The sequence below is a fragment of the Mobula birostris genome, chromosome X (assembly GCF_030028105.1).
Source record: "Mobula birostris isolate sMobBir1 chromosome X, sMobBir1.hap1, whole genome shotgun sequence".
Lineage (NCBI taxonomy): Eukaryota > Metazoa > Chordata > Chondrichthyes > Myliobatiformes > Myliobatidae > Mobula > Mobula birostris.
In genome coordinates, this window is record NC_092402.1 from 39,474,205 (window position 1) to 39,494,386 (window position 20,182).

Genomic DNA, 20,182 nt, shown 5'->3' on the forward strand with positions numbered 1-20,182 from the left:
TGTTTTTTTAAAGTAATGTTGGCCAGGCTTTAAATATATTCTTACTTAACCCATTTACAAATCATTAAATTTTACTTTTTCTATTGTAACCTATCATTTATCTGTAATTCAATCTTCCTGACAAAAATATTTTTAAAAACACTAATATCTTTCAATAAAAACAAAATCATGAGACTTGGTCTTCCAGCTTTTATTCTTTCCATCATTTTATAATTAATGAGCAGGCCATTCATCCCATTGGGTTCAAGTCAGCAATCCCATTAGTCCCATTCCTCGTTTCCTCACCTTGCCATGCCGCTCCACCATGCTCATCAACTTTCCTCAGATTTTTTGCCTATAACCTAAACTAAGAGTATGACTATCAGCACATCTCTGGGATATGGGAGAAAAGATGAGTACCCGAGGAAACTTATATGGGTCACAAAGTAAACAGGCCCTCAAAGCGGACAAAAGCCAAGGTCTGGATTGAATTCAAGTCCTTGCTGGTATTGGGTTGAGAGAAAATAATGGTCTGGAAATAAGATCATTAACCACAGTTAATATCAAGGATACATGACTGAAAATATACTTACCAAAGTGCAGTAATAACTATGTTACACTTCTGACACAGTCAAGAATCAAATTACATTATAAGACTATAAGGCATAGGAGTAAATTAGGCCAGTCGGCCCATCAAATCTAGTCTGCCATTCCATCATGGCTGATTTATTATCCCTCTCAACCCCATTCTCCTGTCTTCTTCCTGTAATCTTTGACACCCTGGCTAATCAAGAACCTATCAACCTCTGCTTTAAATATACTCAAATGACTTAACCTCCACAGCCGTCCATGGCAAAGAATACCACAGATTCACCACCCTCTGCCTAAAGAAATTACTCTGTTCTAAATGGACATCCCTCTATTCTGAGAGTGTGCCCTCTGGTCCTAGACTCACTCACTGTAGGAAACATCCATATCCACTCTATCTAGGCTTTCAATATTTGGTAGGTTTCAATTAGTTCCCTCCCTCCCATTCTTCTACCTCCAGTGAGTACAGGCCCAGAGACATCAAGCGCTCCTCATATGTTAACCCTTTCATCCCTGGGGTCATTCTTGTGGACCTCCTCTGAACCCTCTTCAATGTCAGCACATCTTTACTTAGATTAAGGGCCCAAAACTGCACACAATACTTCAAGAGCATTCTGATCAATGCCATTTAAAGCCTTAGCATGACATTCTTGTTCTTATATTTTAGTTCTCCTGAAATGAATGCTAACATTGCCATTGCCTTCCTCACCACCAACTCAACCTGCAAGCTAACCAAGGGAATCCTGCACAAGGACTCAAGTCCCTTTGCAACTCTGATTTTAAATTTTCTCCCCATTTAGAAAGTAGTCTACACCTTTATTCGTTCTACCAAAGTGCATGCCCATACACTTCCCTACTACATATTCCATCTGCCATTTCCTTGCCCATTGTCCCAATCTGTCCAAGTCCTTCTGCTGACTGCCTGCTTTCTCAACACATCCCGCCCCTCCACCTATCTTCAAATCGTCTGCAAACTTGGCCACAAAGGCATCAATTCCATCTTCCAATTGTTGACATATAACATGAAAGGAAGCGGTCCCAATACCAATCCCTGTAGAACACTACTAGTCACCAGCAGCCAACCAGAAAAGGCCCCCTTTATTCCCACTCTTCACTTCCTGCCAGTCAGCCAATTTTCTACCTATGCTAGTGTCTTTCACGTAATATCACAGGCTCTTATCCTGTTAAGCAGCCTCATGTGTGGCACCCTGTTAGAGGGAAACAGCACCCTCTGATTCTACTTTGTCTATCCCGCTTGTTATTTCCTCAAAGAATTCCAGATTTGTCAGGCAAGATTTCCCCTTTAAGGAAACCATGCTGACTTTGGCCAACTTTAGCATGTGCCTCCAAGTACTCAGAAACCTCATGCTTAATAATGGACTTCTAGACCACTGAAGCCCAGATAACTGGCCTATGATTTCCCTTCTTCTGCCTCCCTCCCTCTTAAATAGTGGAGTAACCTATGTAATTTTCTAGTCTTCTGGAGCCATTCCAGAATCTAGTGATTCTTGAAAGATCACTTCTAATGCCTCCACAATCTTTTCAGCTAACTCTTTCAGAACCCTGGGATGTAGTCCATCTGGTAGAGACAACTTATCTATCTTCACTTAGTTCTAAACTAAATGAACTCGCGTTTGCTTTTCTGCTCTCATTGATTCCCCTTGTCAATCACAGTTGCATCATTCTCCCTTAAGAATACTTCGCCATCCTTGGGATGCATCTATTCAGCAACTCCAAATTCCCCTCCAACCTAACATAGGAGTAGAATTAGGCCATTTGGTACATTGAGTCTTCTCAGCACTCCATTAGGGCTGATTTATTTTCTCTCTCAACCCCATTCTCCTGCACTCTCCCCGTAAACTTTGATGTGCTTACTAATCAAGAACCTATCAACCTCCGCTTAAAATATACCCAATGACTTGGTCTCCAGAGTCATCTGTGACAATGGATTCCAGAGACTCACTGCCATTTGACACTGATGTCCATTTGGAGACTTGTTCAAATTTAGTCATGGTGATATGATTCCATTCTTCAAAATTTGTAGATAAAATTCATAAAACACAATTTTAAACACCAAAGCACAGAACACAGGTATCTAAAAAAAAAAATCCTCAATAAAATTTTAGAGCCATTCACCAAACAGCATACAAGTGGAATTGATACTGTTCTAACTAAGCAATTTTTGGAGAGGACAATATCAAATGCAAGTACATTCTGCCTGTTCATGCCCAGTCACTACGTTTGTAATCTTCTTTTGAATATATTCTTCTGTTAGAAATGTATGTTAAAAGATTAGCTTTATTTGTCACAAGTACATTGAAATGTGCCATTTGCGTCAAATCAGCAAGGATTGCGCCAGGAGCAGCCTGTAAGTGCACCGCGCTTCTGATGCCAACATAGCATCCTCATAACTTACTAACCCCTAATTGTACATCTGTGGAATGTGGGAGGAAACCCAACAGTCATGGCGAAAACATGCAAACTCCTTACAGACAGTGGTGGGAGTTGAGGCCGGTTGATGATCACAGGCGCTTCAAGAGCGATTGTGGTAACTACTACACTTCCACATTACCCCACATTAGAGAATGGAAGCAATTTCAGAATTATTTCTGGCAAAATAATACAAAACATTAAAGACTTTGTTAATCCTGTGTCGTATTTGGTTGTTAGGAATACATCTCCAACTTAAGCACAAACCTGTTGCTGTCATACACCTGCAAAATATTTTCCCCCACTCTTACCCAGAAGCACCATCATCTGACTAACAGAAAACTTGCAACGGACTTCTGCGCTTCTGCTAATAGCAGGTGACTACTATCGTCTGCAACAAAAGTTAAACTAATTCTATAAATGGAACTCTTTAGTCACAATATGCCTATTTCCTCAAGGGCACATTTAGAATTAACATCTATAAGATGATAAATTGTGCATTTGCTCATAAAATTATCAAGCCACAGTGCATTGCATTAATACACTATTCATAACCAATGGAAAATTCCAATCCAACTTTGAATATTAGTTATTGAAATGTTGATCATCACAACAGAATTGAACTTTTCAACAGTGGAAAAAAGAAACAAAAAGGGGTTTCGGGTAGTGTAGAAAAAACCCAGAAACAATTCACTTCTACGTTTTTTATATATATTTTGCAAATACAAAGCAAGAGAAAATACTACATCCAACATAGACCTAAAGTTATTTAAGAACTCCAATTTCTATTAATTACCAATATAACCACATTAATGACATAATATTTGCATTGGTCATTAAGACAATGAAGTCTTGTGAACATTCTGAATTGTGCAAAAGCACAACAGTGCTCAAATGATTTCATTAAAGAATATTAAATATATACCTGTACCACACTGGTGTCCCCTGCAAAAAGAGCTTTATAGGCAGAAGCCGCCACAGACAGGGCTCCCTTCACTAGCTCACCAGCAATGCCACTATGGGGTCTATAACAGAAATCAAAAATTATAGAAAACAGACTTGAGTTTGTAAAAAATTCCAATTTGAATTACTAACAAAAATTTAAGATGGGGTGATTTTTTTAAAAAGGCTCCCTTTTTCCACACAACTTTACGCTTTCCCTGGAAAATATTCATTTGTTGCAGACATACAGATACCTAGACTCTAGTCACCATCTGGCTTCCCTCCAACTAAATAGCTTTTACACATGGGAGGCCTGTCAGGAAATGCTGGGAAGATCTGAATCCAAACTTGATTTCCTCCAAGTTGCCCATGTGGTAGGAGGAAACACGAGTTTGACATATTACCTGAAAGTTGGCTGGACTACGTCTGAAAGCATTTGAGGCAAGAATAACAGCGAGCAACATTTCTGTTGGTACACATAGTGGAATTTGGATCTCTGGCATAAAAGTTATCAATAAAAACATACATACGCACTACATTGAACAACCCAACTCCACTAAAATCAGGTAGCAGGGCCTAGTGTTCTATTACAGAAGCAAACATTGGTTTAAGTATGGACAACAGCATTAAAGCAGGTCCACTGCATTTTTCTGCGACCGTTGTTCTAACATTTCATAGGGCTCAAACCACAGGACATGATCCACGGAGTTGAAAATGTGTTGCCAACAAATATTGGGTTGGGGTTGATGCTCTTAGGCCCAATTGAAGGGAAGGAGATGGAGAGATGTTCATTTGGCTGATTAAGTCTTCAGGGGCCACGGATTATTGGTGGAGGGGATAGTAGAGGAAAAAACAGCCTCGAGGGTTTTTGTAATGGTGGAGGTGGAGAGGGAAGAGAGGAACAAATTGTGCATTCATCATTGGTGATCAAGAGCAGGGTGTGAGTCAGAATTGATGGTCTGAATATGCAGCAAAAGGGCTGCGAAAATCACAAGGTCAGACTGACACCAAAGTAAATGGACAACTTTCATGTGTGTCCCTTCAATGCAGCATTAATAAAATACGAGTATTTTTAACTCCAGCAGGGGTTCCCAACCTTTTTTTTTCCAAAAAAACACCTTGGACCTCTACCATTAACCAAGAGGTCCATAAACCCCTGTTGTAGAGTAACCATTAGTGGATAGGCACAGTCAGAACAACACTATTCAATATTCTTTACAATGTTCTAAAAGTACATGGTTAAATTTTAGCCATAAAATCACAACAAAAGTAAAGCTTATTAAGTAATTTTGGATTCAATTGTATAAATCATACTTCTCCATAACCACAAAATGAATGAATCCAATTTATAAGCCACGGTATGATTAACAGAAAACATACAAAACAGATAGTGTTGTCACCTTAAATGTGGGCACTGAAGTTGATTATTCATTGTTCTGGGTACTTCTGCACATTCCACTTCAAAAGCTGTGGACACTGAGAACAAACAGCACAACAGTTATCTTAAAATATGATGATTTAAAGCCAGAAAAAGGTGCAGTTTCAACTAAGCATATTTTTCTTTTTGATTGAAAGTGCCTGAATTGAATGACTCATCAACGTAACGTGCTAGGCACAAGTTAAATCTGAAATGTACAAGTGCTGGATCTGGAACTAATGACTGGTCAGTGGATAAGTTAAAGATTTCTTAAAATCAGAGTACTTTCACCATTTTCAGAGGAAAAATTTTACCAGGTATTTCAGGCATTAAACTATGTACAAAGTGACATTGGGGTGTTAAATTGAAACACTGACCAAGCCTGCATTTACTTCCAGATGGTAACACTTAAGGGTTGATACACAGATGTTAAATTCCCTGATAGATGCCAGGGAGGAGGAGAAGATGGCAGAGCAATGCAGTGCGCGCGGCCTCTCCGGTGATGAATATCTGTAATCTGTCAAGTAGGAGGCCGTGCACAATTCTGATTTGGTGGAGGCAGATGTGAGAGCATGGAGGAACATCTGGTGAAACTTCTGAAATGCCTGCTTCGCTGCCATTGTGTGATCCGAAATCTCCGGAGGGGAAGGCCCCGAATCCTCGGCTATGCCTGTGGCTTGGCGGCCGGATCAGAGTCGGACTGTGGTCGGGTGCTTCCAGGATGCTGCATCGGCAAGTTTGCGGCGCTGGAAGCTCATGGCAGGGGGAGTTTTTCTTCCTTCTACCATCTGCGTGAGGTGTTGGGGCTATAGGGACTTCGAGACTTTTTTTTAACCGTGCCCATGGTCTGCTCTTTATCAAATTACAGTATTACTTTGCATTGTTGTAACTATGTTATAATTATGTGGTTTTTGTCAGTTTTAGTCTTGGTCTGTCTTGTGTTTCTGTGATATCATACCGGAGGAACATTGTATCATTTTTTAATGCACGCATTTCTAAATGACAATAAACGAGGACTGAGTGTCCTCATAATCTAATCTAATGTATTTTGGTGATGAACATTTAGTGCAAGGTCTTTTCCAAACAGGAATAAGCCAAAATTTTAAGAGATAATAAAGACATATTGTCCTTACTGCTTCACTTACTTCAATTGCTTAGAATACATTTCAAACCATTCATCAAGTTGTCAGAAACACTCTAGTAACACCTCTTATGAAAGTTTCTCCTAAAACTAACAAGGGCAGCAACACTTGCTTTACCGAAGATTACATTTTTTTTTTAAAAGAGTCATAAGAACAGAAGAAAAAGAAACAGGAGCAATTCATATAATCCTCTTAAGTCTGCTTCACCATTCAAAAATTCATAACTCATTTAGTGGCTAGTCTAATTTGCCATATATCATAAGTCCTCAGATCTTAAAAATTCTACCAAGTCTTGAAAGCACTTAATAACCAAGCAGTCTGAAACAACATACAACCTTCATTACATTTCCAAATGCCTGACCATTATTATGAAACTATAGCCCTTAGTCCTATATTTTCCAGCTCAAGGATGCATCCTCTCAGCACGTACCGTCAATCCCTTACAATATAATAATTACTCGTTCTTCTAAACCAGGGGTTCCCAACCTTTTTTATGCCATGGGTCAATATCATAGCAAGGGGCCATGGACTGCAGATAGGGAACCCCTGTTCTAAACACAGGCATAGAAGGATCTTACTCACTATCACTTCCTCATCCAAAGAAACAATTTAGTGCACTGACTGGAAGGCAAATTTAAGGTATGGGTACCTAAAGTCTCTCTCTCTCTCTCTCTCTCTCTCTCTCTCTCACACACACACACACACACACACACCCATTCAGATTTTACCACAATTGTACAATCTCAGCAAATATTACTTATTTTTGTATTTCAATATCCTTGAAAAGATGACACACATTTATCATTCTCTTGCCTCCTAAAAAAGTACTACTTGGCCATGAGCATCTCAATCTGCAAAAGGAATGGCAAAACGTTCCTGCAATGGCTGGCATAGCTCTGTTCAGCATTATTACTGAGGACGAAACGTGTTACGGACTCCGCTTCCTATGTGGGTACAAGGTATCACACCTCCTGTGTCTCCTCTAACAGGACCTAGTTTCATGAATCCCTCCTCAAGTATATTATGTGATGGGCCAGCTGCCTTCACATTTACAGTGCAAGGATATGCATGATGACTGTATATTACTGCATCTAATCAAACCTCAAAACATAAGGGGTCTCTTGTCTTAGCATCTCTAGACATGTTCATACAATTGTCATTTGCAATTAGGAGTAAAACTGCAGGTTAAAATGAAACATTCAAGCAGGTCTTCATTACTAGTACAGAACTCAGTGCTTGTTTTTACAAATCCATCAAAATAATTTTAACTTGTATTTAAAATTTCCATCATTCATTTTTTATTACTGTAATAACATCAACAAATTTACTACATCAAAATCAGGTTTAATATTATCGGCATACATTGTGATAGTACAATGAAACATGATAAATATAGAGAAAAAAAGAATGACTAAGTATATACATTAAATAGTTGAATTAAGAACTGTAGTGCAAAACCACAAATGATTTTATGAAATGAGGTAGTGTTCATGGATTCAATATCCATTTAAGAATTGGATGGCAGAGGGGAAGAAACTGTTCCTGAATTGCTGAGTGTGTGCCTTCAAGCTTCTGTACTCTTCCATTCAGGATGGAAGGTAACAATGAGAAGAGGGCATGTCCTGAGTGATAGGGTCCTTAATTTCAGCCACTGTCGTTCCTTGAAGATGTCTTGGATACTATGGAGGCTAGTACTCATGATGGAGCTGACTAATTTTACAACTTTTTGTAGCTTCTTTTGCTCCTGTGCAGTAGCCCCTACCCCCCCATAGCAGCCAGTGATGCAGCTAGTCAGAATGCTCCATGGTACATTTGTAAAAGCTTGAGCGTTTAGATGACAAATCAAATCTCCTCAGCTCTTGATGAAATATAGTTGCTGTCTTACCTTCTTTATAGCTGCATCAATATGTTGGGACCAGGTTAGATCCTCAGAGATCTTGAGACCCAGGAACTTGAAACTGCTCACTCTCTCCACTTCTGATCCCTCCATGAGGATTGGTTTGTGTTCCCCTGTCCTACTCTTCCTGAAGTCCACTATCAGCTCTTTGGTCTTACTGACATTGAGTACAAGGTTGTTCCTGCATCACCATTCAACTAGCTGGTATATCTTGCTCCTGTATGCCCTCTCGTCTCCATCTGAGATTCTGCCAACAATGGTTGTATCATCAGCAAATATATAGATGGCACTTGAGCTGTGCCTATCCACACAGTCACGGGTATGAAGAGAGTAGAGCAATGGGCTAAGCGCACACCCGAGATGCACCAGTGTTGATTCTCAGCGAGGAGGAGATTTATTATCAATCTGCACAGATTGTGGACTTCCGGTTTCGAAATCGAGGATCCAATTGCAGAGGGAGGTCATAACAACTTTTCTAAATCAATAGTACTCTCAGTACTATTCAACAAACTTCAAAACCTGGGCCTCTGTACCTTCCCTGCAACTGGATCCTTGACTTCCTCAATGGGAGCCCACATAACATCTCCACCCTGCTAACAATCAACACCGGCGCACCTCAAGAATGCATGCTTAGCTCACTGCTCTACTCTCTCTGTGCATATGCTCCACTCATGACTGTGTGGCTAGGCACAGCTCAAATGCCATTTGTAAATTCGCTGATGACACAACTGTTGTTGACAGGATCTCAGATGGTGATGAGGAAGCGTACAGGAGTGAAATACATCAGCTGGTTGAGTGGTGTCACAACAACAACTACTTTGCATTCAACATCAGTAAAACTAAGGAATTGATTGTGGACCTCAGGAAGGGGATGTAGGGAGAACACACACTGGTCCTCATTGAGGGGTCAGCAGTGTGGAAAGGGTGACAAGCTCCAAGTTTCTGGGCATCAACATTTCTGAGGATCTATCCTAAGCCCAACATATTGATGCAATCACGAAGAAGGAATGCCAACAGCTATACTGTCGCACAACAATAAATTTCACATCAGTGATAATATATCTGATTCTGAAACTGAAAACTTGAAGGAAAAATATCCAAGAGGATATGGGCCAACAAAACATTGGAGACATTCTTACAGCAGAAAATGTATTGTGAAATAATGATGATATACATTACCATTTCTTTGTTGATGAACAGTTGAACTAACTGGTGGATTCTCTACCTCAGGCATTTCCAGCACATCAGAGTGAACCTCGCTTGAATTTAAAGTTCCAGCATCATTCCTTCAATAGCAGAACAATTACACAGAATTATTTTCTGTTGTCCAGTGACTTTCCTTCACCAGAAAACAAATTAATTTATTAATTAATTTATTATGGTTAAAGGCCTCAACAAACACTGGGGGCTGAAGGTCCTAACAATCTTAATGACAGGGCCCACCTTAACAAAGAAAGCAATGCTCACTGTCAGACAGTTTGCCTTTCTTGCTTAGAAAATTAAGGCTACGTCTACACTACGCTGGATAATTGTGAAAACACCAGTTTCGAGTAAAAACGACAGGCGTCCACACTAAACGTTTTTCAAAATATCTCCGTCCACATTAGGCGGATATTTGGGCGAATTTCCTCCTACTGGGCATGCGCAGGACACACAGAAAACCAGCGAAGAGGAAACCATATACTTGATGCGCGTTTGTCCAGTTACAGAGTAGAAAATCTTTAAAGGAATTGCTCTTGGCTCTCGCGCAGGACTTAAAACTAAAAAAAACAAATACTGGAGCGTATGGAGGCAACCGGCAGGGAGTTCACGGAAAGTATGACCCGGCTGACGACGAACATTGAGAAACTGACTAACTCTGTTGTATTAATAAAGCACCTTGTGAAATGTATAAAACATGTCTGCATCAGTGTTATCTTGTATTTCCATACAATGTTACATTAGTTTGTTACACATCTATTGTCAGAGAAGTACTTGGCACCCATACCACCTTCATACAAGCAAGGACAGAAAACACGGCAAAGTGAGTATACTTATTTATTCAGTAAGATATGAGTCAAAGTATTTGGTGAGTACATTTCTAACTCTTCTGGCTTCAGTCTTGTTGCCGTCTGTTCTGAAATTGTAGGTTATGTGGGGGGTTGCGTTCAAGAAAACAACGAAATGCCGCGCTGCGGCCATCTGTTCCAGCACGTCATGACAGCGTTTTTAAATAGTCAAAAAAGCTCACTTTACAATTTAATTCTCACGCCGTTCACACCGACTGCGCGTTATAACAGCCGTCCGGCAGTGCTTGCGCAGTACCAAGCAGAAGCAGAAAAAGCATTGTTGTTGTAGTGTTGCAATGACAGCATTTTTAAATCTCTCCGTTTACCCCGTATGCACTACAAAGGATATTAGGCGTTTTCAGATTTATTCATTCTGGAGACCGTTTCTGAAAATCTCTGTTTTCGGGGGATGAAAACGCCGCTTTAGTGTGGACGGAGGGTCAAGACGTAGAGAAAAAGCTTCATTTTCAAAATTATCCAGCGTAGTGTGGACGTAGGCTAAGTGCAATGAACAGGTGCAGCAGGAAGGTGCTAAAGACTGTTTCTGTCACTAATCCCCTACTGAAAACTTTAGATTTGCCCCAAGATTCAACTCATAAGCCACTGAAAACCACTGGTATTCCTTTCAGAGGTTGGGGCTGGAGGTGCACAAGTCACAAGTCCAACTGAGAGCATAGAATTGCCAAAGGGGCAAAGAGATAGATGGTGGTGATTGGGGAGTGGGGAAATAAATGGGAAAGGGAGAGAAAGGAGATGCACTCCAAAATTTTGTAAGGAATTGGAATCAACACCAACATTACAATTGGAGATAATGATAAAGGACCCACTACTGGGTCTCAGACAACTGAGTGATCAAGGACCCACTTGGACACCTGTGAAGTTTCAGTGATGGGCTGCTGGATGGGAACCGGTTTGTGCTAAAGTTTGTAATTAACTTACTGGCAGGTATCTTAGCCTAGCCTCATTCAATTCAAACCAGTTTTTGGGGAGGTTCTTATTCTTCTTCCACAAGGACAAATCACTAAATCAGCTGTTTTTATTATTTCTCTGCCATTGCTCTGGCTCACAAATAATATCTCCTGTCTCAGAGTGTGACTTGTACTATTTGTTAATCTTTTGCTTTTTACAGATCTATAGAAACATTAACCATTTTTCAAGTTTGCATATTCTACTTTCCCTTTCCTTATCAATTTCCAAGTTCCCTTTAATGAAGTTCATAATTTCCTTACCCTCAGGCTTATTGTCCTATTGACAATATTATAAACCTTTTTCTTTGATCGAATACTAACTGGACTTCCCTTATTAGCCATGCCTATATCATTTATTGATTGAGGTTTTTGTGCCTTAAGATACGCATAGATTTGCTGCAAACGATGAATTAATTCTTCAATTTATCGCTCCTTTACTACCGTACCTCTTAAATACAGTATTCCAATCTATCAGTCAGTTCACACTTTATACCTACAACTAGAATTAAAGCTGTTTTCAGATTGAACAGAACATTGATATAACATTCTATGATGCTTTATGTATTCTTCCCTACAGACCCCTTAAAGGCCAGTTTAAGTAATCTCTTTTCATTGCATATTACTAGATCAAAATTAGCCTGTTTGCTCACTTGTTCCTCAAAATACTGATCTAGAAAAACATCTCGTGCAATTCATGAAATGACTTGATTATACTTTCTGCCCTTACTGTTTATAAGCTCCACATAAACTGATTCTACTTCTGGACTTTGAGCTGAGATTCCCACCACCTACTGCCATTATCACATCCTTGATTATCAGAGCTATTCTGCCTCCTCTTCAATTTTGCCCATAATCTTGGATTAACTATCCTGGAATATTTAATTCCCAACCTTGAATGCTTTGCTATCTCATCTTTGTGTTGGCTATTAAGGCTGATTTATACTTCTCCGTCAAATCGACGCCGTAGGTACGGCGTCACCGCAAACCCTACGCAGAGCCTACGCGAATCCCTACGCTGTAGCCTGACGCGCACCTCTCCCAAAATGTAACTGCGCGTCGCGGCAACGCAGACTGCAACAACTGTGATTGGTCCGCTTGGTAGCATCACATTTCCTCCTACGCTGCAATAGCTTCCCATTGGGTGACTGAAGGGCAGGGAAGGAACTCTGGCTGCAATGCTTTCCATAAAGTTTTACAGACCTCCGAAATTACGGAGGACACATTTCGCTTTTACAAAAAAAGATGCTCGCTTTAAACTTGTTTACCACGAGAAAGACTACCATGACCATGCAGCCTTGCACGGGCAGTTGTGCCTGAATTGCGGAACGACGCAGACACACCAATGCAGAAGTATAAATGCTCACAACGCGCGTAGGCCACTTGCGTAGGTTATGGCTTCCATTTGACGCAGAAGTATAAATCAGCCTTTAGAGTGTACCCATTTTTATGGGCACCATTAATACATTGTTGTGAATAATTGTGTACAATCAGTCTTTTTTCAACCTCTATACTCTGAATTTTAACTTTAATTGAGGCATATTCCTGTATTTATGATCTATCCCTTCCTGGCAGACTTTTATTATTATTCCTCAGGATTAAAAGAGAAAATTGTCCCAGAGCAATTTGAGCCACATGATCAACTTCTAATATTAATTTCACTCAAGTGGAAAGAAGAGCCTCGGCCCAAAACATCAGCTGTTTATTCCCCTCCATATAGATGCTACCTGGCTCGTTGAGTTCTTCCAGCATTTTGTGTGTGTTACCTTTGTTCGTGCAATGGAACAGACACCACTTCTGGTTTAAGGGGCTCCATTTCCAATGTCTGAGATATACAAAATATATCATTAATGTTATGCAACTGAGACTTGTTTTCACTGACAGCGTTTTCATTCTCAGAGACGTCAGCATCGGATACCACTTCTACCTCCTCCTCCTCTTCTTCTTCTTCTTCTGGCTGGGAAAGCGCAGAGCTATACATTGACTCTGCTAGAGGACGACTTGTATCAAAACATTCAGGTAAGATGATAATGTAGTCCTCAGAACAGTCGGAAGACCCCTGACTTTCTACTTCACACTTTTCTTCTTCAAAGCATTCACTGACATCATCAGCTGCATCAGATTCACTGTTATCTAAGGGCCAAAAGCAAATAATCATGAATTCACTGGGAATCATATCATTCTCAAATTACATTTAAGAGTGAACACAAAGGAAATCAACGATACAGATTCTTTACAAAATATTGTTCAGTTATTTGATTGTACAGATCAATTATAATCGGACAACAGGAAGATATTTAGACAACAGTGTACAGTATTGATCTCCTTAAGTGGTTCAGACAAGATTTACTAAACTAATACGTGGAATTGCCAGGTCATCTTATGTAAGAAAGGTTGAATAGGCTAGCCCTGTATCCTCTCAAATCTAGAAGAGTGAAAAGGCAACAAGATTAATGTATACAAAATCCTGAGGGGTCTTGGTGAGCTAGATATGAAGAGAATGCATCCTTGAGGGAGAATTAAGAACTACCCATTGGGGAGGCCTGCGTCGGGCATTTTCATGCCTTACAAGACAGATTAAAGATTACCCATTAAAGACAGTTAAAGCATTATTTTCCTCTATGAAGATCACAAAACTTCAGCAATCTTGCTTCAAAAAGCAGTGGAAACAGAAGCAGAAGCTTTGAATATTTAAAAGTGGGGATAAATAAGATATTTGGCAAACAAAGGGCTAGAACTTTATTACTGGTAGTGTGACGAAAAACCAAGTTATCAGAAGATTGATGCTGATGAGAGAGATAAAACAGACAAAGAGAGAAGCATTCAAAATGTTAATGAGAGAAGAGAGATTAACGAAAAGAGACACAGTTCCGAGTATTGACAGACCGGTTGCTTTGAACCTGAACTGTTTGAAGTTTGATGGACAGGCGATACCCCAGCAGGGGGATAAAAGGAACAGGTTCGCTAAGGCACGACAGACACCACGAGATCATGAGATAATGAGACCCTGGAAGTGCGGTGTGCCCCCCACAAGTTGGTGGGAGTTTGGAGGTCTGGCGCGGGACCGACCATAGACGCACAGGGTGAAAAGGTACGATCGGCGGGAACCTGGTGTGTGTGTCCGCCCTTGCCTGGGTGTCGGGTTCACCGCAGAAGAACGATCGTATCCGGAACAGAGGGGTCACAGTCGGTGACCTCCGAAGACATTAAAAGGGCTCGCCTGAAAGCTAACTGCGGGGAACATCAAAGGTCTGTTGAATCGAAATTTGCATTCGCTCGCTCGCTCTCCCCAACGGCACACGGCACACCAGTGGTTACTGCGAACTGTACTAAGCTGAACTGAACTCTGTATCACTTGAGACTGATCATTTTACCCCTAGACTGCGATAGAGCTTGGTTGATTCCTATTACTCTAGTTCTGTGTACATGTGTGTTTTATCATTGCTAATCTGTTGCATTTATATCCTTACTATTAGAGTACTGTGTTACTTATTTCTTTAATAAAATTTTCTTAGTTCCAGTAATCCAGACTCCAACTAAGTGGTCCATTTCTGCTGGTTTGGCAACCCAGTTACAGGGTACGTAACAGTAGAAATATGACATTTACAATAATCACATATATTTCCTTCCCACCCTTGTCACACATCTGCATTACAGACAATTTACAGTAACAAAAATTGGAGGCAACTGGAGTGCCTACAGGAACCTCGCAACAACATGCAAACTCCATGGATAGCACTCAAGACACAGATCAAACCTTGGTTAGTGGGGTTGTTATACAGCTGCAGCACAGCACAATCTCATGGAAATAGAGCAAAACAATAGTGAGCATAGCACCAAATATAAGAAGAACACAACTAAATTTTGAAAGAACTTTTTTTTCTAATTTTGCATTGGTTTCATAGTAGATTTAAAATACAGGTCTCCACACACTAAATGAGCTCAATCTGATGATATACCTATGCTCACCAGAACTTGTATCATGCAGCAATTAAGAAATTATGGAAATTTATAGTAGGTCTCAAGGAGTTAGTGTGACATTTTCTAATTATAAAAAGTATCCATTGTCACTCCCCCCCCATTATTGTGACTGGCATTATTCAAAGTAGAAAATTGTCCTCTGAGACCAACCTTCCCCTGTAACAAATACACCTCTAGCTTTATTATTCTTCTAAAGGACTATTACCTTGCTTTTATTTTCAATGCTTTCTAAATAAATATGCTTAGTTTCTTACTGCAACATTCTAGCATGGATTAAACATGAAATCAAAATGGCATCTATTGTTGCTCCGGTTACCTTTATCCTGTGGTATCTCAGTGCAAAGTTTTGTCTGCCTTGTTGTCATAGTGATTTGGTCAGCTGTACATTCAGTGTTATTAATAGCAGAGCTGGAGATTTCTTGCATTTCCTGGCAGGTGTCTGTTCAAATATGAGAGACATTAATAACGATAATTGAGAGAAAAGGGACAATTGTGTACATATTGAGAGTACAGGAATAATGCTTTTTCTTCCTTTTTAGTTTGTCTGACAGATCATATAATGGAAATTTTTAATATCTTCAGTGTTTCCTCATTGAATATTAAAATGCAACATGTTTATGCAGGGTTGAGAATTGTAAATGTTATTTATAAAGTGCTGAAATCTTCCTGCACCTAGTCCAAACACTGGGAAGGTCTTCCTACCCACTTTTTCTTTAAAGAAAAATCATTTCGAAGTTACAAACTTGAGTAATTCCAGAATGCTTTCATTCTCCATTGTTAACAGAATGAACTCCCCTCGATACTTAGCTTAAGTATCACGAAATATAACTAAATGATTAGGAAGCAATTTATTAACTCATATACGAGATAATTTGGAAACCATCATTTCAGAGCAGTGAAGCAGTCCAAATCGTGCATTGAAGTACCAAAAAACAAAATTATTTGAGGAAAGTTGAAGGGAGGAGGAGAGGGTGGTGGGGAGAATTTTATGAATGTCAAAACTGTAATAGTCCAGAAGGAAAGACACCATATCATGAAACTAAAATTATTATAAGAGTTTGTTTTAAAATGAAAATCCATCTGTTGATATAATTATTTTAAATTGTTTATACATTGATAGCTTTAAATCAAACAACAACTCAAATGGAAAATAAAAGAAACTGGGATGGTGCATCAAAAAACTTTAAGTACTTATCCCATTTGGGAATATAATTCTGATACCAAATATAAAACAATAATGATTGCAAAAGGAACCACTTTTAAGTGGTTAAATAAATAGGACACCAAACTCTCCCTCCAGGGCAATTTTAGGAACTCAGCTTTCAATTTTGCAGACCACAAATTATCATACTTTCCACGGAATGGCAACATTTATGCCAGTATTATTTCTGCTGCTAAAGTGGGCTCTTATCCATTATAAATACTCACTGTCTGCTTTACCCCTGCGGCGTGGGACCAAATCAGGAGCCTCATCTAAAGCTAGAGAACGGATAACAGTCTCGCAAACAAATTGAGTCCCACTGATGTCCTCCTCTCCTTCCTCTAAATGAGGATGATCTGTTGGCAAAGAAAAGTAGGACGTGAATCAAAAGATAGTTGACATTAATTAATAAAGACAATTTTTAAACTAGATTACTAATACATATAGAAATTGTCATTTTCAGTAAGGGTTTTCAAAAATACAATTTAAAGAAGTTGCCATAAAAAGTGATTATTAAGAATAAAGCTATTTTGTTTACTATAATTAATACTCTTCAAAGCACTGACAAGATAATAAATATGCAGTGATGTCTAGCTTGATAGATTAACAGTTGCAGTAATTCATGGAATGGAACTGAATCATCTGTTGAATTTATTTTTAACTCATTCTTATGATGTTGGTGACATTTACTACCAAATGTTAATAGCCCTTAGAGTATTAAAATTCAACTACCAAGTTGCCTGGATACACACACACACACACACACGGGACGGGGGAGGGAAATTCTCCTTTTCACAAAGAACAGTGCTTGTCTTCTTATATAATTTAACTGTAACCTATATAGTCGTCATATTTTGAGTTATTAGCCCAAAAATGACTAGATTTATTGAATTCAGTAGCTTCCCCTTTGTTCATTTTCTGTCAACACTGCACTTAAGAATAAGCTAGCAAAGGCAACCAATAGAAAAAGAATGTGAATGCTCCATTTAAAAAAAATCTCCAAAATTAAAGAAGTGTTTTTCTTTCTTATGCCTGCTAGCTGCAGAAATTTTGAATGCAGTACAATTTCCAGTTCAGTTACTTTAATTTTTTTTAAAAATTTGAAGGAAAATTCTGACTGGTAAAAATCCAAATGGAACATTGGAGACAAATTCAAGTATTCCGACTGCAATCTTTATTGGATTAGTTTCACTGATAATCACATCATTTTTTGGGGGTCATGTTATTTTATTTAAAAGGTTTGGTAACGTAACTAGCAGAAATTCAGTGTGCTGTCCTTATGCAAATAGCTCCACATGCAAATAAGAGGAGGAAGGAATTGCTGAAAGAAATTCAACTGCAATGTTTCCCCCCCACCCACAGTTACTGTATGCAATTAACAAAACACCCTTTCCTTGAGTGACACATTGCAACAACTACTTCAGGATCATTACATGTCCCACAGGAATTTGGCTGGGCATTTCTGGACAACAGTCATACTGGCAACTCCAAATGCAACTTCTGCAGCAGCTCTGCACAGACCACCACTGCTATACAAATGGTGTTTTTATGGATGATCACAAGCAAACTTGGAACAATCATTTATTTATTAATACAATGTGGAGTAGGCCCTTCAAGCCACGCTGCCCCGGCAACCCCCAAAAAGCCCCATTAACCCTAACCTAATCACAGGACAATTTACAATGACCAATTAGCCTACCCGGTATGTCTTTGGATTGCGAGAGGAAACCGGAGCACCTGGAAAACCCATACATTCCACAGGAGGGCGTACAGAGAGTCCCTATGAACGACAACGGAACTGAATGAACAACTGAACGCCCGAGCTGTAATAGTGTCGTGCTAACTGCTATGCTACCCTGGCGCTCACACAATAACCTTTGGGCATTCCAGGAACAACTAGGTTGAAAAACCAGTGTTGGACAAGGACAAATAGTTAAATTAGTTCCTTTCATCCCACGGACTGCATGTTCATAGTGCCCATCCAATTTTCATTCTTGATTCCACATATAAACCCTGAGTCTTGGGCTCAGAATTACCATCTGCCAATCCCCATCAGCAATTTTGCCAGCACCTGATCTTGCACTGAACCTGCTGGCTCCTGACCTCATTCCCACATTATCTAAAGTACCAGTCTAATCTATTACCTCCACTGCTTCCAAACTGCAAAGCCATGATAACCATCTGAACTCAACTTCTGCCATATTGCTGATCCGGTAAATCCGCTTGGGCCATTAACTATCACACTCAGTTGTACAGCACAGAAACAGGCCCTTTGGGCTAAATAGTCCATACCAAGCGACCCAGTCTCCACAATGATTATCAACTGGCACACTTTCAGCACTGGAAAGTGCCATTTCTGATCACTTGCATGTGGAACACTGCTGCTGCATCCATCTTCAACCCATTGTTTGCCCAAAGGGAGGCAACAAGAAGCTTGGATAAACCAAGTAGAACAAATGAAAATCAAAAGAAACCAGATGCCGGAAATCCAAAATAAAAATCAGAAAATACTGGAAACGCTTAACACCTGCAGAAAGAAATTTTGCCGCCTCCCCTGCTGAGTGTTTTCAACATTTAGTTTTTATTTCAAATATATACAACACCTAATTATGAAAATGCAAGTCATACATTCTTGTTAGTATAAATATTTGTAGTTATTAAAGACAGATTCTACCTCATGTTAAATAACTGAGAAATTCTTCTCCTAAATAGCAAAACGAAAATTGTAATTGAGTTTTTTTTTAAATCAAGTACATCATTTTAAAATGAAAATTAAGTGTTCCATACCCAACCGTGACTTGAAGTTAGCTTCATTTTCCTCTTCAATCTGAACAAGACCAGGCTTCTCAATTAGTGGACCATCATAGGGTAAAGGTGACATGCATGGGGTCATATCTTGGAAATAAAAGCAGCATTTTAAAATTGGAAAGCTGCAATATCCAAAGAAATGTATATCTCAACTCTTTATTTTTTTAATATTTTATAAAGTAACAAGAGATATCCAAGCTGCAGTCTCTTGTACCATTTGAAAAAGCAAAATACTTCATTAAGGGATATCAATCTAAACAAGTTGTTGTGTCCTGGATATCATTTAAGAGCTTGAGTGTTGGAGCTCCACTAATAGGGTAATTGATGGCTAGCATGGACATTGTGAGCTGAAGGTCCTGATTTTGTGCTGTAATTCTTTAAGTGTAGACTACCCTCTGAGTATTGTGTTCAGTTCTATTTGTCTCGTTATAGGGTGTATGTGGAAGCTTTAGGGAGGGTGCAAAGAAGAGTTACCAATATGCTGCCTGAATTAGAGAGCACGTCTTATGAGGAAAGGTCAAGAGAGCTCGTGCTTTTCTCTTAGGAGCAAAGGAGGGTGACAGGCTGCTTGATAGAGCTGGATAAGAATGTAAGAGGCATAGATAGAGTGGACAGCCAGTGCCTTTTTCCCAGGGTGGCAATGGAATGGAATACCAGAGGACATTTTTTTTTAAAAGGAAAGTTTAAGAAAGATGCCAGAGGTAGTTTTCCTCTTTACACAGAGAGTGGCAAGTGTTTGGAATGAACTGCCGGGCATGGTGGTACATTTAAGAAACTCTTGTAA

General features: G+C 39.5%; 1 protein-coding gene across 3 annotated transcripts in view; it reads right to left on the reverse strand.

Moving 5' to 3' along the window:
* nbr1a (NBR1 autophagy cargo receptor a) overlaps window positions 1-20,182 on the reverse strand; it is a 50,743-nt gene that overhangs the window by 3,683 nt on the left and 26,878 nt on the right. Inside the window, exons 15-22 of one of the 3 annotated variants that reach the window (XR_011883834.1) lie at window positions 19,378-19,485; window positions 16,818-16,946; window positions 15,706-15,828; window positions 13,175-13,541; window positions 9,575-9,681; window positions 5,340-5,415; window positions 3,923-4,022; window positions 286-511 (exon numbers count right to left, since the gene is read on the reverse strand). Coding sequence is in view for 2 of the 3 variants with exons in the window: in XM_072249026.1 (XP_072105127.1) it covers window positions 3,923-4,022; window positions 5,340-5,415; window positions 9,575-9,681; window positions 13,175-13,541; window positions 15,706-15,828; window positions 16,818-16,946; window positions 19,378-19,485 (1,010 nt within the window). In the remaining variant the exon portion in view is untranslated. The remainder of the gene's footprint in view (window positions 1-285; window positions 512-3,922; window positions 4,023-5,339; window positions 5,416-9,574; window positions 9,682-13,174; window positions 13,542-15,705; window positions 15,829-16,817; window positions 16,947-19,377; window positions 19,486-20,182) is intronic. The other 2 variants (XM_072249026.1, XM_072249027.1) reach the window with 2 other exon arrangements.